Source organism: Mixophyes fleayi, chromosome 2 (assembly GCF_038048845.1).
Source record: "Mixophyes fleayi isolate aMixFle1 chromosome 2, aMixFle1.hap1, whole genome shotgun sequence".
NCBI lineage: Eukaryota > Metazoa > Chordata > Amphibia > Anura > Limnodynastidae > Mixophyes > Mixophyes fleayi.
In genome coordinates this window covers 289637700-289655325 of record NC_134403.1, presented here as the reverse complement: position 1 = coordinate 289655325, position 17626 = coordinate 289637700, and the positions used below count along the sequence as shown (strand labels likewise).

The 17626-nt window shown below is 36.5% G+C and overlaps 1 protein-coding gene across 1 annotated transcript; it reads right to left on the bottom strand.

Moving 5' to 3' along the window:
- Positions 1–1283: 1283 nt before the first annotated feature.
- On the bottom strand, positions 1284–17049 carry GPR161 (G protein-coupled receptor 161). The gene is made up of 7 exons (XM_075196360.1): positions 16977–17049; positions 13211–13659; positions 9637–10039; positions 6464–7185; positions 5666–5770; positions 5435–5551; positions 1284–1714 (listed from the first exon to the last, which is right to left on the bottom strand). Exons 3-7 carry the CDS (start codon positions 9996–9998, stop codon positions 1479–1481), a joined length of 1542 nt encoding a protein of 513 aa, XP_075052461.1. The 5' UTR covers positions 9999–10039; positions 13211–13659; positions 16977–17049; the 3' UTR covers positions 1284–1478.
- Between the last annotated feature and the right edge of the window lie 577 nt (positions 17050–17626).

Below are 17626 nucleotides of genomic sequence, written 5' to 3'. Positions count from 1 at the left end.
TAATTGCAATAAGGGAGAGGGGTGGAAAGAAAGTCTGCTTCAAGCTAAGCAAATCACTATGAGGGCTAGTTCTATGCAATTCTCACAATCCACCAATAATGTAAATAAAGGCACTGTAAAAAGATATTTTTCACAACTAAAAAACAGTCAAACACTTCAGTTCTGCCTGTAAAAATACATGCATTATTTTAAGCACCATAAGAACATACAAATAAGGACTGTGTGCAATAGGAAAGTGATTCACCATGGATGTCCAATTTCACATATCTTCTAAAGTAATGCTACTTTGTGTTGCAGTCCCCACCGGTCTTTGGTCCCATCCATGGAACCCCTAAATTTCTGTTCCAGAGTCCATGAAATTTTTCAGTGTTCCAGAAGTCTGCTACACCCGAGACAACAGGGACTCAAGTCCTGTACTAACACTTGTAAACAGAGGTGACTTTGGCCAGACAATACCATTGTTTTCAGCATATGTATTAATTACTGAAGATGCACACAAAAGCATTGTGTGCTTTCAGCACCTTCTGAGCACATCAGAATTACCTTGTAGGAACATTATACTGAAATCAAAAGCAATCCTATCTATAAACAGGTTCTATTTTGTAGGGCAAGGTTTCAAAAGTTCCAAGTTTAAAGCAAAGCTGTGACTACTTTCCTCAGCCTGGGGTTCCTGACTTCACTGCTCTGTGTAGTTATGAAATGTTCATGGAGTACCTCTGCAGCAAAGTGGTTATACACACAGGTGTTTAAAATTTCAAATAATTTACATGGTCAAATCGCCATTTAGATATGTTATATCTAAATATTTTTTTGTAATACTGATACACACGTGTCCCATAATGGGATTTATAATGTATACTTTAAAAGACCTATCTGATATTGACAGTACCACCATACATGTGTAGACAAGCACTACCATTTGAAATGCAGTGTTAGGTCAATATACTTTCTCTTAGAGATATGTTTAAATGAAAATAAAAAAAAATAATTTCTATCCAGTAATTTTCAATGCAACCATTCAGTATATAAAAAATAAATATATGTAAACAAAAGGTCTAGTGCTATGATAAGTATATACTTAGTTGTATAAAACCCAGCAAACAAAATATGGGTGCTGTAGTCAAGTACTTAAAAATAAAAGCAGCACCTAGTACCAAAACAATTGAATTTTCCTATGCAATAGTAACAAAATGGATCATCAATATCACAATGCAAGCAGATCAATACTACAGGCATACAACACTTACAATGTGGCACATAGAAGCACTAGACCACTTTGAAAGTCAATGTACCACTCTGATCTTTGCTTTGCACTAGTGACATTTCTGGAAGTGGTTGAGAGGTGGTACAAATTGGCACCTGCAACAAATACATGTTTTGTTTCCCTTTGCATTAAATAAATGCTATGGGATCACTTAGTATTAATACTTGTATGTGGTAGAAGTCTCCCACTGATATTTATATTACTAAAGACAAGGTCACATGGTCCCTTCTTCAATGCTCTGCAGTACAATCCTCTGTTTCTGGATTACATGATTTCTGCTGCCACGGCTCACACCAGAATTCCCTGGCATGGCTTGCACTACAGAGGACATTGCTTCTTCTCCAAACAAGCTGATCTTTGCATCTACCTCAATTGCTTTGGCCAAACTAAATGCATAGGATTCCAGGGATGTGCTGGATGGGTTTTCCTCAGCAGGTGTTCTGTTAACATCTGTGGATAGAGGCATATTGATCCCATATTAAAAGGGGCAAAAAAATGATTTCTTTTTAAATGCACAGAAGACAAAAAGTTAATCAAACTATTATACTAGAAATATATATATATATATATATATATATATATATATATATATATATATATATATATATATATATATATATATGAGATGCATTTTCAAAGTGGATCAACTGGTAGGTCCTGTAAAATAATTAAAAATAATATATATATATATATATATATATATATATATATTATTATTTTACAGGACCTACCAGTTGATCCACTTTGAAAATGCATCTCATATATATATATATATATATATATATATATATATATATATATATATATATATATATATATATATATATATATATATATATACATATACACACATACATACACACTACCAGTTGCTCCACTTTGAAAATGCATCTCACAGCAATCTCCAGTTCCCATATATAATATATTCTACACAAAGATAAAGGATCCCTGTCAGGGCTTAATTTGTACTAGAAGGCAGTTCCAGTACTTCTTTTAACTCCGTATGTGTTAATGTTTAAACATAATTTTCATAATTTTCTATATATATATATATATATATATATATATATATATATATATATATATATATATATATATATATATATATATATATATATACACACACACACAAAAATCAAGTGTTGCATTTATAAAACAATAATAAAGGTCTTTAGTCCTAATAAATGAGCAGTCCATTTTTAGATGTTTCCCCTAAGGCAGTAGCTAGTACACTGGAATGTAAAGTTGCTTCTTGTTTCAATTATGTCCTGGATACAGCAAAGGTTTTTTTGTTAAATACAATGGCAATTATGCATTGCAATTACCCACCTGCGTATTATATGAAAAAAAAAAAAAAAGGAGGTTATGCTGGAGGCAGCTTTAATAGACTAAGGTAGATTTTTATCGAGACTTGGGGGCCTTGCAAACAAATGTAAAGCAACCAGAATGTTTATTGTAATTAGGAACATTAGTATGCTTCTGGAAGTGGATCTAAGTAGAAATGCTCACTGACCCCTGTGAAGTGGTTTCGGATCTGTATTTTTTAGAAAAATTGCCAAAATATGCTAAAATCACAATTTTGCTTTTTTTGTTCCTACATTATTAACCTCAATAATACTAATTTCAAGTCATTTGCAGTCAATTTTGACCACCTCACTGGTCACAATATTATTTTCATACATTTTCGGACAAATACTGCAGCGACCTGGCTGGATGCTAAGCGACAGAGCAATGACTCAAACACACGGCAGTTCCTAGCACATCTAGGACACATTGGCAGAAAAGAAAAGTGGTACAAGATGGAGTTGTCTTTGGGCACTCCCACCCACCCTTATGTTGGATCTTAAAAAGGGCATGCACACTTTAACAAACCAAGCACTTTAGCCACAAAAGTGCCATTCCTTGTGGCTGAACTGCTTGGTTTGTTTGAGCACCCACAAAACAAGCTAACAATGGGCCTAAGGCACCCAAAGTAACAGTGCTGTTAATGAACTCTACTGTGGCAAGATGTTGATGCCATCAGCCTTATCCTCAGTGTGTACATCATCCTCACACATCAATCACCGCTGGAAACCACCATTACAGAAGTCCAATTCCAAAGTGGCATTCTCAATTGGTGTATCACCGGCTACACTCGGGCTGTTCAGGCACACATCAGCAGAAATGCTGAAAGGTGCCTTCTTTATGGGTACACTATCAGAATGGTCACGATAGCACTCGTGGATGGACTCCTCAGGGATTGGTGTCATTTCTGAATCTGAACATACATTTTCCTCTAATGCCTTACTGTTTTCTTCCAGCTCAGCTTTTACACGTAAAAGTATTTGGGCACCACTTTTGGAGTCCGAATGACAAGGTCTTGCTTGGTCACCACTGACCTTACAAGAAGATGCCTCAGTAACAGTTTCAGATCTCGCACTCAGAGAAAGGCGAAGGCCTCATTCTTTCTTTGCCACTGCGTGTATAGAATTTTTGTTTGCCTGACTTATAAACACTATGCACTTTTACATAGGCTTTACCAGACGATGTACAGGGATTACTATAATCATGACTGGTGACAGCAGCTGCTTGGTGCTCCTGCTCCTCTGTGAATCCATTTTTATAACACTGTACACTGACTGCAAATTCAGCAGAAAAGCCTGCAAGGCCTAGTATTTGTATTTCAGCAATGACAATTAGCAATGGAGCTCTCCTTTTTGTGTGTTACCTATATAACACAGTAGAATTGGACTGCAGAATTACATCAACCCTGTAAGCACTATTTGTATTTTCTGCAATGAGAATTAGCAATGAAGCTCTCCTGAATGTCACCAATTACTTTCTTTAACACTGCTACCACCCTCCTCTTTCAATGCTCTAACTTTGCCTGCCCAACTGCTCTACACTCTGTACTACCCCTTTCTGTGTACCTCTCTTAAATGGCGCTAGATCGCCGTGGAGGGCGGTATTTATAGATTCAAAAATTTGCGAGATCCGACAATGTAACAATGACTTTTTGCTTCGTTTTCCATTCCGAGAAAGCGCAAAAGTACTGAGCAGACTCGGCACTCAGATCCCCTAAATTCGGGTGTGTTCAGTTCCCAAGGAACCAAGCCTGAGCATCTCTAGATCTAAGGTGATAAATACTGTCTGCGGCAGTAGTGACAAGTCTGGAGAAATAATAGGGCAACTAGCCTAGAAAGTGCTTGAAGGTTTGACAGGTAAAGTGAACACATCCCTTGGGACTCCAGGGACATCCAAAGGTCTAATAGCAAGTTGCAATAATGAGTACAATGGTTACATTGCAAAACACAACGGCATAATGGTGTTAGAGTGTAATCTAATTTCCTACCATAACAATACAATACATCAACAGAATCTATACTAGAGTGCTTTCAGGCCATGATATAGAGGCAACATTGATTTCTATAGATCAGAATATAATTTGGATGTCAGACCTTCTAAATGCAAATGAAAGGATAGATGTGAATCAAGTCATATATACCAAGATATTTTAATTTGGATACTAGAGTCTAATTTGTTGAGCTCCCAGATATGACCTCCAGAGTAAACTGATCAGGTTTCTCTGAAGCAGAAATAGGGATACTCAGGAAATGCACTGCCCATCATACAGGTACTGGGTGAGGCCCAAGTGGCCAGCTTCTTCAAAGCAGAAGTGGTCAAAGTATTACCAGCTATAAATGGACAGATATCGGTAAAGTTTTCTAAAGTTCAAAGCAATAATAATCTAGATAAGTACATTTTATAGAACTGCATTTTTCTTTTACTTACCAACCAAGGATTTGCATATAGTTTTTGGCCCTTTTAAGCAACCGTGTTCACAAAACAACTATATGGGGCATATTTAATTGTTCCGAATCCCCGCTGCATTAAAACTGACTGTTATTACGGTAATAGTAAGCTGGATTTCAGCTCGCGCCTCAGGGAGCTGCAAGCTGAAATCCAGCGAGAAAACTACCGCAATAACGGTATTTAAGCACCTTATTACCGTAATAACGGTAAGTGCGCGGAGCGCGAGATTTGTGGCGTTTCCGCCAACAATTGCAAATGTCCCTATATATCTTATTTGTAAAACAAAATGCACATTTACGAAATTTAAATTGAGATTCGATAATATTCCTGCTTGTTATTAAAACAAAAATAATAACCTAAAACAAACATAAAATATACCATTTTTCAGCTCCACTTCATCTTCAAAAGTAACAGAACTCTTTCTTCTGGGATAGAGAAGCCGAGGATGCTGGGTGCCATCAGAGCTGCAGTCCTCAAGCAGCATGACATCAGTACCTACAGAACAGAGGAACCAGAAAACTATCATTAATCAGGTTTTCTAAATTAATATGACCACAGCCGTCCATACTGCTGCTTTGGACTGATCAAAGAAAAAAAAAGAAAAAATACCTGAATCATTTGAATAGCTGACACCGGTATTTGTTGTAGTGCTTTGGTGATCCGAATCCTTCCCACTTGTCATAAGAGCAGTTAAATGTGGGGACAATCCAAGATCTATTAAACAAAATTGTAACATTACTCAAAATAAAAAATCTACAAGTACTGTAAATAAAACTATGCATAGCAATAAAAGCTACTACCCCATTTTTATTTTTTAAAAAGAAAAACACATCACATACACATTTTACAGTAATAGATAGAGCTTGATATTTGCTATTTACTTGATTAAAGATGCTAAGGAATGGTTTTCTTTCTATTCCACCCCACCCATTACCACATGTGAGTTTTATGTCACTGGAAGCTGAAAAGTGATATGTATATTCCAGAGAAGGGGACCCCTAGCTAAAACATGTATCCAGTCCTGGGGAATACAATCTTGTTTTCTCCTATGGAATGTAGGGATATTCGTAAATGCCTGTAAACTCAAAACCCTTTTTTTTTAATGATAAAACTCAAAAGACTAATAAGCATCCAATAAAATTAATAGGAAAGCAGGACTTTGTTTTCCGGATAAGGTATGTTGCCATCATTTGGTGTGCCATACATAATATCAAATTGAAGAACATGCAAAGAAACACTCTGCGATCATGTCTGTATATAGGACAAAAATCCCCAAACAGCAACAATAATGTAATGTTTTTTTCCTTTCTTTTGGAACTTTTACAGAATGGACATAGGAGATTCCATACCTGTATATTAAACAGTTGTCATTTCTTTCATAGGAAATGTATGTGCTGCTGACCTTACCTGTTATCCTGTTAGAAATGCTGAACATTCGTGAAGTCCTATGCTGCTGGTGAAATGGATCTCGGTACCTGTTGCCAAAACACATGCCGAGAAGCTCCTTGCGCACGGTTTTGTTCCAAAGTCCATAAATAAGGGGGTGGCAAATTGCACTTGTGAATGAAAGCCAAGTAGCTAAAGTCTCTATCACAGGAGAAACACTGTTTTTCCCCCATAAGGCCTCAGTGCTTATAACAATCATGTAAGGTCCCCAGGTAAGCACAAAAGCACCAATAACAACTAATATTGTTATGAAGGCTTTACATTGGTTAGCGGAATAAACAATACCGGAAAAGGTATTCTTTCTGCTTCCTGAAGAGGATGTAGAAGTACTAGAATTTTTTCTCCCATTCTTATGGGAAACATCTTGAACAATTATAACAGTTCCGCAGTGGATCTTTCGAGCCTTTATTCGAGCCACACGAAATATGAAGCCATAGCAAACCATCATAGTGATGAATGGCAGCAAAGCACACCATATTTGCCAAAAGGCAGTGTACCCAGCCTCCTTGTGCCATGCAGCTACACACATCCATTTGAAGTGATCAAACTCCAGCGAGGACCATCCAAAAAGAGGTGGAAGACATCCTATGAGGGAATGCAGCCACACATATGCTATAGCCAGTACTGCCCGATTCCCAGTGATCTTCATAGGATATACCATTGGGTAGAGAACAGCATAGTACCTAAAATAAAAATAGAAATATAAACAAACATACTATTTTAAAGTGAAAAAAAACTTTCACATTTCCAAATCATAAAGAACAATTTTTTGATAATTTTTCTTCTAGTAATTTCTAAATGATCTGTTCTGTGATTATCAAAAATCTATGATCCGTAAAGTTACAATTAATTGCATAATGATCTTACTGCATTCAGTTTTGTTTCATAATTTGCAAATAAGGCCGTGGAAAATTTTCTGGTACTTCCTGTATTTTCATTATAACTTCAAAAATATGAAGTTTAGTTTTATTAATATTTTTCCTGTATTCCCAAGTGAAGATAGAAGGGAATAGCAGCAAATATATCTTACACAGAAACATGTGCAGCTTGTAACATTGTCCTGTAAAATTCTGGGCCATCAGCCATTTCTTAAGAATTTCAAACCAATAAACATGTCTGGTCTCCCACTTCCCCAGGCCAAGACCTTCCAACAGCTGAACTACCCTAAGAAAAATAAACGTCTCCTCCTAAAACTGACACACACCCACACCAACAGCGGCATGAGATAAGTGCAGAGATGCATTAGCAAAAGACTGAGATCGGTCTCCTTTTCTGATGCCAAGAGTTAGGTAACAGATTTTGCTTGTGAAGGAGTTATCATTCAGTTTGTAACATTAATATTCTCTCTACTAGGCAATGGGGTACATTTGTATAACTGTGAGCGGCATTTTTAGAGACATTATTTGCAACCTTTTTCTTTTTTTGCAGTATGCACTAGAATTGAAATATGTAATATTATCATTGACGAGCAGCAATTTTTCAACTTTTTTATAGTACTGGAAAATAGAGAATATATAGTAAATGAAAAGTGCATGGCTAACGCCAGCAAAGACCTGGGGGTCAGTAGGCACTTTTAACATATCTGTTAGTCAACTTGTCCTTTTAGCAGTAGTTTCACAACCATTTTACCTGCAGATATAGCAAGCAGCAGAAAGTATGTTCAAATGAGTTTTAAAAGCATTTCTTATAATATATTTGTTGGAAATCTGATTGCAGTTATAAAAACATACCCCATATATCTGTTTTGAGACGAGAGATTATTGAATGAATGCCTTTCCAATGTTTTCAGTTTGTTTGCTAAATACAGTACTTACGTGAATTTTTCATGTGTCACAAATTTACAGTGGCAACTGCAACGCAGAAAAATAATGTGACCAGGTGCTAACTTTCCTTCTCTATTTATAAATATACCCAAATATGCTTGCAATTAAAAAGCAAAACATAACATTTTAGATCATAGTATTTAGGGTACATACACAATGGTTAAAAAAAAAAAAATTATCCGAGCATGTTTTGACCTGCAGGCGTGACCATTTTTAGGTACCACAGGGTAAAAAAAAGCATGCTATTAAATTTAAAAACATAACATCGCACATTAAAAAATTGGTGCTTGCGAATTTGGAGGGGAGAGTTTAACTAAGTCATCCATAATAAAAACACATTGGCATACATTTGTATTGCATTATACAACCTTCTATTTTATAATATCTACATACAGTACTATTTTTCACTATACTTTTTATACTATACAATTATCTATATCATGACAAAACACATTAGTACATACATACAATAAATAGGGATTATTGTGTTTAATTTTATTCATTTTTTTATATGCTTTTTGGAGAAAACAAACACCTTTTTTTATGTCATACATTACTGAGAAACAATTTTTCTTTCTTTAACATTACATGATTTTCAATAGCTTTCTTATGTTTTTAATTTATTGCACAGCCATGAGGTGAAAACTATCGATTTCAGTTTACTATGCCGCATTAAAAAGGTATTGAATTGCTTAACACTTCTACCTCCCGCTGTATACCTTTCAATGGATAATCTATTTGTCTGCGATGAGACCGTTTTCGCTAACAAAACGGTACGTTAAAAATAGATTTGAATAACGGGTAAAGTTAACGCACTACAGACTGAGTGAAAACCGCATTAAAATCACTTACTGCTGTGTTAAAAAAAAAATTACCACTGAATTTAATTCCCCCCTATGTGTGCAACGTACCTACAACGAACTTTATATATTAGACTTTTTCCTCGCCCAGTAAAGGTGGTTTTAAGAAGCTCTAATCTGCGGTTTTGCTGCTGTAAAATGTAGAGACCAGTATAGCGTCCTTCAGATATAAAGTGTCATGCCATTATCATATGTACCAAACCATATTGGCAATTCAATAGTACAAGCTTTGATCAATCTGAAAGAAACAAAAATAGACAGTAAATAAGTACTGTCTAAACAGTGTTCACCGTCTGGGCACACCTGGTTACTAAAACTATAGGACTGCTGCCATTGCCCTACCAGATTGTCATATAGTTCTGTTGTAGGGCTCAATGAATGAAAAAAAAAAAAAAAAAACAGCAGAGATTGGTGACTTATTTGGCCAAAAAAACTAAATAAAAACAATTACCTGTCAATCGCTATGATTCCCAAAGTAAGCATACTGGCCGAGCTGATCAGCATGTAAAGAAGTGCCGAAAAATTGCACCACACAACTCCAAATATCCATTCTCTCAGTATGGAGCTAACAACAACAAATGGAAGGACAAACATAGACAGGAGGAGATTAGAAAGAGTCAAACTAAACACAAACTTATTGCTGAGGGAAAGTAAATAGGACTTCTTGTACAGTGTGATCACAATGACAAGGTTGCCAAGACATATAAGAATGTCAATAATAATTATGGCAATAGATTCAGCTACAATGGTAGCTCCATTCTCCGTGGTAGTATCAATTCCCACACCATTTCCTCCAGAAGAGTTGATGTTCATTGTCAATCACAATGGAATTCTAGCTGCAACATGCTGAGAACCTGAAGGAACAGAGGAGGAACAACAAAACAAGTTATGAGCTAAAACAGTATATAAATAAAATATATAATTACATTACACAGTAGTGTAAATAATTGTACGCTATCTTTATATGTCACTGACATCATTTGTCAAAGATAAAAAAAATATATACATGTTTTTCCCTTTGATGTCAATTTTTAAACAAACCGCTTCCATGCCAAAGTGTGGAAAATAAAATATTGCACAGTAGTTCATATACTGCGGTTAAACCAATACCTGCTGCTTCTGTGTTTATCTCCCCTCTTCCTCGAATACCAAATTACCAGTCAGATATTAGCATGCACAAAATTACCCAGTACCACCCCTGTATCTGTCCTCACCCCAGTTGCTGAGTGACAGATAGAATTCTGTTATAAAGTAAAGCTGTGTGAAAGCTTTCCTGACTCACTAAAAATAGAAAATACGCTTTAGTAAAGTGGTAAGTGAAATAGTAAAATATTCCATTTCTTTTTCCTGTGTTCTGTGACTTGTATAAAAGCATGTGGTCTGAATGTTGCAAGACCTTGTGTAATACTACTATATTCAATATTCATTACAAAAGCCATTTGATTTCTGTATTGTGATGCCAAATGCCTGTTTTTGCACCAATGAGATTTTTATAGAGTTATATAGATATTAGCACAGCTATTAACTGGAGTATGTGTAATTATTCGGTCAGGATGATGGGTGTACCTTGTTGGATAAAAGCATTGCATGCAATTTGAGATATCCTATGGGCAGCACGGTGGCTTAGTGGGTAGAACTTCTGCCTCACAGCACAGGGGTTATGAGTTCAATTCTCGACCATGGCCTTATCTGTGTGGAGTTTATATGTTCTCCCTGTGTTTGCATGGGTTTCCTCTGGGTGCTCCGGTTTCTTCCCACACTCCAAAAACATACTAGTAGGTTAATTGGCTGCTATCAAAATTGACCTCAGTGAGTGTGTGTGTGTGTGTGTGTGTGTGTGTGTGTGTGTGTGTGTGTGTGTGTGTGTGTGTGTGTTAGGGAATTTAGACTGTAAGCTCCAATGGGGCAGGGACTGATGTAAAGGAGACTGTACAGCGATGCAGAATCAGTGGTGCTATATAAATAAATGGTGATGATGATATCCTAAACAATGTATTATGTGTACAAAAGTAAACATTTTAGGTTTGGTTTCTGGGGTATGTATTTGGAGGCTTTCCCAATTTAGTGAGAATCCAAAACCGGTAGATTTTACACAAGAAAGTAGAACACTTGCTTAACTTTACCAAATAATAATCTTTAATTTACAGAATAAAGGCATTGAGGGGGGATTTGTGGCAGTAAAAAATATCAGAATACAACTTTTTAAGGGCAAATCCAACAGTTTTACCAAATATTCTGTATTTTTCTTGTTCTCGATGCAGAAATTAACTGCATGATATTAAGAAAATAAATTTTACTTACTGAAATGAGCATAGTCAGCACAAAGTGAATGTTTGTTATAAATTTCTCTGTGTCTGGTTGCCATGGTAAATAATTAAAGGAAAAAGAACAAGAATTGCACTCCAGTCCTCTAAAGGAAAAAGTGGTTCCGCACCAGCTTATGGACTATAACAGTCTATAACCTGGTGCAGAACCACTTTCCTTTTGGCTGCCATGGTAAATAGTTACTTATCTACCAGCACTAAATTAAGCAAAATGTAAAAGCCATGTACTGATGCACAGATTGAATTTCTGCTTATTTGTTTTATAAAAATATACTGCAGTTATATTAGAACATGAATATAACAGAGCGTTGTGCAAAGTTATGTATGAGTCAGGAGCTAGACTGACAAATCTAGGAATCAAGAAAAAAATGCACATTAGAAATGAGTGCTTACAGCTAAATATTCTCTCTAGGAAGTGTGGCTACGGATCTCACAGACTTAGCTGTAGGGCTGCTAACCCACTATCCTGTTAAATGGAGGAAAATACACACAAGTAAGAAGCAGATTGCCCCTTAGCAAGTAATGTCTGTACATTCTATGCATAGCAAATACCATAACCAGTGTAAACAAAGCAAGTACAGGTCTTACTGAAACTAGTAGAGAAAAAAGTGGTGTTTCACATAGTAACCAATTATGCAATCTTGCTAATACAGTTTATAGACTGGTTGGTATGTCACAAATGTACAAATTCATTCACAAATTTCAAAACAAAGCAATAAATCGAAAAAAACAAAATATCACACTTATCAAATACTATATGATATTGTGATAAATTACATTTACATGGCAAATAGTGGATTGTAAAGGAAAGCCTACAAAGGAAGGCAATCTTTGTTTAGATCAGATTCAGGACATCAGTGACTTTCTATTAACTGTTGATCTACATGTTCCTTCATGCCATGTTAGCTTTTGCATGCATGCTGCGACGTATATTGCTATGAATGGTGGACAGCCAATTGACTTTCATTCACATTTTTAATTTGTAGCTTTCAAATAGTACATAGATATATCTCGCTATTATGGCATCTAAGATTGGGGGGTTGTGCAAAAGTTTTTTGTGTTTTTCTTTTAAAAACTGCGATGGATTCAGTCTGCTGATGCGTAAACATATAGCTGAACAGTTACTTGATAACTATTGTCACACAAATACAAAGGAATGCCAGGATTCCAATGTTGTACAGTTGACATTTCTAGAACATACTCTGTGAATATCATACTTTTCCATCTTTAGAAAACCTACACCAAATGTTGGCACTTTAAAACATGATTTCAAAAGTGTGCTGAGCGGTGATCCAAAATAACAAGCGGCGCATTCAAAACGTTTCAAAGGGTCTCTGAAATACGCTCATAGCAGTTCACGCGATTATTTTAGATCTATTGTGCGTTCTAGACTTCAGAATAGTGATCACAGCATTCCTAGTTTAATGCATTTTAACAATTTTAAAGTCCTAGAAATACAGATTGCCTGCACAGATATTTGTAGGTGTTGTAACCCATAAACAAATAACCAGCTTCTAAAATTTACAAGTACACTTTATAGAAATCTAGCAGAGTGTAGAGAGGAACGTCAGAGTTGTAGCTAAAAGGCACATGCATTGTTTCGATCCAGGCTCTAATTACAGCCACAACATACACAAGACATACATATACACCACACATAAAATTAATATACATTTCACATATAAAACAAATTGCTCCTACCTTGTGTCCAGGTGGTGGTTCTGCAGCAACTGTCTGTGCCAATATTTTATATGGCCGATACTGTATCTCATGACTGCTGGAGGATCTCAGACATGAACATGGACGTGTGAGTACAGGGAGACTATTTGAGCAAATGGAGTGCAGCACAGCATAAAACTGGGACTTGTCAAAGAGATGATGGTTGCAAGAGGTGGGTTGTGGGTGAGGAAAAATATGACTGGTCCTCACATTGGGGCTACAAGAGTAACCACTGGGCCTCAGAAAACACAGGTGCATGGATCAGCCCTCAGGGCTCCACGGAGGGGAAAAACTAGATCAAAGTGGTAAGGATGTCTTGCAAGCAGTTGTAGCTTTTATTTTGTTTAAACTCTTGCTCCACTGGACTTGTATTTGATAATGTTAGCAGAAACAGTTCTGTATCTCTGGAGTCAAGGAGTACGGATGCATTGCTGAATGAAACAGAATGAGATGAGACATGAAATATTAAGGAAAATGAGTTGACAAACACAGTATAAACTTTCTGCAGTGGCCAATTACACTCTAAAATCATATAAACCCTATATGTCCATTCTGCAACGTGATCCACTAAAATATTTACCATATAGAGCTGCACACAAGTATCAAGCTTCAAAGGTAACGTCTTTATTATGTCCGATGCTGGGATGTCTGGTAATGTACATGGATCTTGATCAAAGCATTGTCCAATGCAAAGTAATATTGGATCTGATTTTTCTGACCAATGCAGATTTATTTGTGCATTCCGAATTGACAGCACAACAGACTGGTACACAAACCTCAATGGTTTATGGCATGCAAATTAATAGCTGTAATCAGATTACATTTAAGAAGTTTTTACTTCCTTGTTACAGCAGCAGAGAATATGTAGCTCCTTAAATTTTTCACGTGCATTGGAGAAAATAGGTGAGATACATCTACTGTACTAGATTTCTGCTGTGCCCTCTATAAAAAAAAATTATAATGAATAGCACCTATCAGGCTATAAGTAGTATTTTTATGTATACATCAGGGTTTCAGTTTATGTTTTTAGGTGCCATAAATAAAATGCCTTTATTATTGAATGGGTACCAAATGTTGGTCAAGAAAGCACAAAGATTTAAAAGGTAAGGTTATCTTGTGTGACAGGAGAATTGCATTTCCTAGAATAAAAAGTTTGCCGCTATTAGGGAGACACATCATTCTAAATTGTTCACCTGACATGACCTTTATTACTTAACTACATGTGCATTTTCCTGTTTTCAAAAAGATTAATTCACTCCATATTCAATCGGTCACTAACTGACCTTGAAATAAGGATAAATTAATTTTACATAAACGTTTAACAGATTATGAAAATTGTTTATATTGTCTTCATCCATTTCTGAAAATATTTCAGGAACACTGATGGGTTGTTTATTATTATTATGTTTATTTATAAGACCCCACAAAAATCCACAGCGCTGCACAGTGGGGAAGTACAGCAAAGTAGCAAAGAGACATTAAACAGACAATTATTGGACATCTAAGAACCATAAAACTGCACATAAGACATGTCAAGACAATATCTATAACAAGAATTTTGAAGAACATAATAAAGGAGAGGTGGAGATTGGTTTCATAAATTATGCAGGAGACAGGATGCATTGAGAACTCTCATTGAAACTTTTCTGGACCCTTATTTTATGGTCATGGCCCATTACAATTCACAATAAGAATTTCTCTACACTATCATTTAGGAGCTGTTTTGTACTTTTTGTTTCTATTATAACCCAAATAAAATGCTTTGGATCACATTGAGCTAGTTTATTTGGTTTATTGTATATTAATAGGTGATTGCAACTTAAGTTATTACACAAAGCACTTTATGAATTTAGTTTGTGGTACAATTTTGTACTCCTTCACCAATCGATGCTCGAAGTGGGATGAAATGTGCCGATATAATACACCTGCACTTCTCTGCCCCACTCCATTTGAAGTTGTTCACATGCTCTACAAGCAGGTGCTTTGCTTGCAGAATATGTGAAAATAACAGTAACACACCTAGCAGCAAGCGATCGGCTCTTTAAGGAGAAGCTTGGGAAGAAACACGTTCCTGACCTTCAAGCTTCTGTAGATGCACCAGCTGCAGAGCAATCTGGCACAGCAAAATTACTCCAAACAGCACATCAAAAAAGAGGAGAGGATTACTTCAACCTCTATGCAGCACCTCCGCTCGCAGACTAGACAACACACCAGGATCAAATACCTTTAAAAGTAGACATCATTGATTGGTGTGGGCTTATTGCTTAATATTGCCAACCTGCCCTGCTGGTGGATAACTAATGCTTTAAAATGATTTGCGGTTACAAGGTTAAATATCCTGAGCAGACTCAGCGATTCCATCCTTCTGTTGGAGAAACGCATTGACTTTTCCTCACTGGGACAGCACATATTACAATTTAGAAGTTACTGTGGCCTATACATCTTGATGGATAAAGGTGACTACATTGCTTAGAGAAACAAGGAGATAGAAATTTATTCTTTAGGAGTGGTGATAACTTGCTGACGTTTACTTTGTTGCTTCTGAGCTAATTTACTTGAGGAACAAACGCTGTCCCAACTTTATATATAAGCACCAATTCTGGATCCATCAATATTCTAGCTTACTCTTAAGAATTCCTATGGTTTTGGGACTTTGTTTTTATAGATTTTTATGGATCCACCTTACTTTTACATTTGCTTCCACCTATCCGTTATAATTTCTTTTGTTATGAGCTGCCTTTGTTTCTTAGTCATTTTATTGTTTAAACTACATTTACAAATAAATGTATTGATTTTAACTCTTCATTGGTTTCTGTGATTGGCTTTTCACTAAAATATTTTTAAATATATAAGTCTTTATTAAAAATGCATTTTAGTACTGTCATTTTTTGTTGTTTAAGAAAATGAATAAGGCAAGACACAAAGACCTACAAGTGGCCGAGATGAAGAAGAATAGAAGACAGGAAAGCAGGCCTTGGTTATGAGATCTTACAATCTAATATTTAGTACAATGATTGACATTTTTATGCCATACTCCAGGATTCCCAGTAGGTTTCCTGGGAGAGCAGGCCATTCCCCCACATCCTACCCACTTCCTAGTGGAGAGTGGGACATGGGCCTCAATGACATCATTCACCACAAATCCTGTCATTTTGGCCTCTCTTCCCAAGGAGAGATTGAACAATTTTGGCATTGGACCACTGTGCCAAAATTAAGCAATTCCCAGCACCACACCTCCCTCCCCACTTACACTTCAAACATACTTTCTAATTTTATTTGTAGTCATGTCACTATTTGTGCACTATAGGGTGGAGAGCATTTGGGAAAGAGACTGAACTACTTACATCCTTTTTATTTACATTGTAGCATTGCAGCAAATACATCAGCTATTTAAATCCAGACGAAAATGAAATACTTAGCTAGTCCTGCATTGTGATGACTTCAGATGCATTCTGCATGCCAGCATAGTAACAGTAAAGGCTGCATTATGCACCTCCACTGATTACATTTAAAGCACGCATTGCATTTTACATAGGAAGCAGTTATCTTTAATTCTGAGCATTTCACACATGGGGTAAGGTGAAGACATAGTTTTAAAGACGATAGAAAAACGCACATGTGTCTGAGGTGTTTGTTTTGTTGTTGTACAAAACTCTCGCAATAACTAGTGTAAACACAGCGGTCCCCTCTCTTGTACTTTATTATTATAGACAGCAGTCACAACAGCTACACTAAAGCGATTAATTACCGCTTTCAAATGGGGCACGGGATCCGAAGCTCGTTCGCGACTCCAGTCTGGAGATCCTCTTCCTCTCGTCACCAGGAACAAAATGGCTTAGAAGCTGCTGGGCGGTGCTACCTCCTACAAACCATAGGCAACGTGACTTACGATCAACCAATCACAACAGCGGTAAGAGAACGTACCACTACAGACACGCCCATAACGGCATCACAAATAGGGACAAGTGAGGCCGATTCTGCCATGTTTGTTTTGTGTACACAATCTTAGCTACTTCGTTTGGGGCGAATGTATGAAGAAAACAATGGAATCTGGAGCGCGTTTACATTGTGAATATGATTAGAATTTGCAATCAATATGACTGCTGTAATTATGGAAACAAATACTATCCTATAATAGACACCAAAGCACGGAGATTCCTTTACGTTTATCTGAAGTATAAAGGGTGTGGAGAGGAAAGGGTGTAACACCGTGTTTAGCATAAGTACTGGCAGGGCCATCTTTTCCACAGGGCACCATGGGCAGGTACCCGGGGGCCCATGGGCAAGGGGGCTGCATAGGCATGGCTCTTAATTAGAATAAATAATCCTGCAAAAAAAAACTTAAAGGGTCACTGAAGGAGTACATTTTAAAAAAGTGATTTTATATATATCATCACC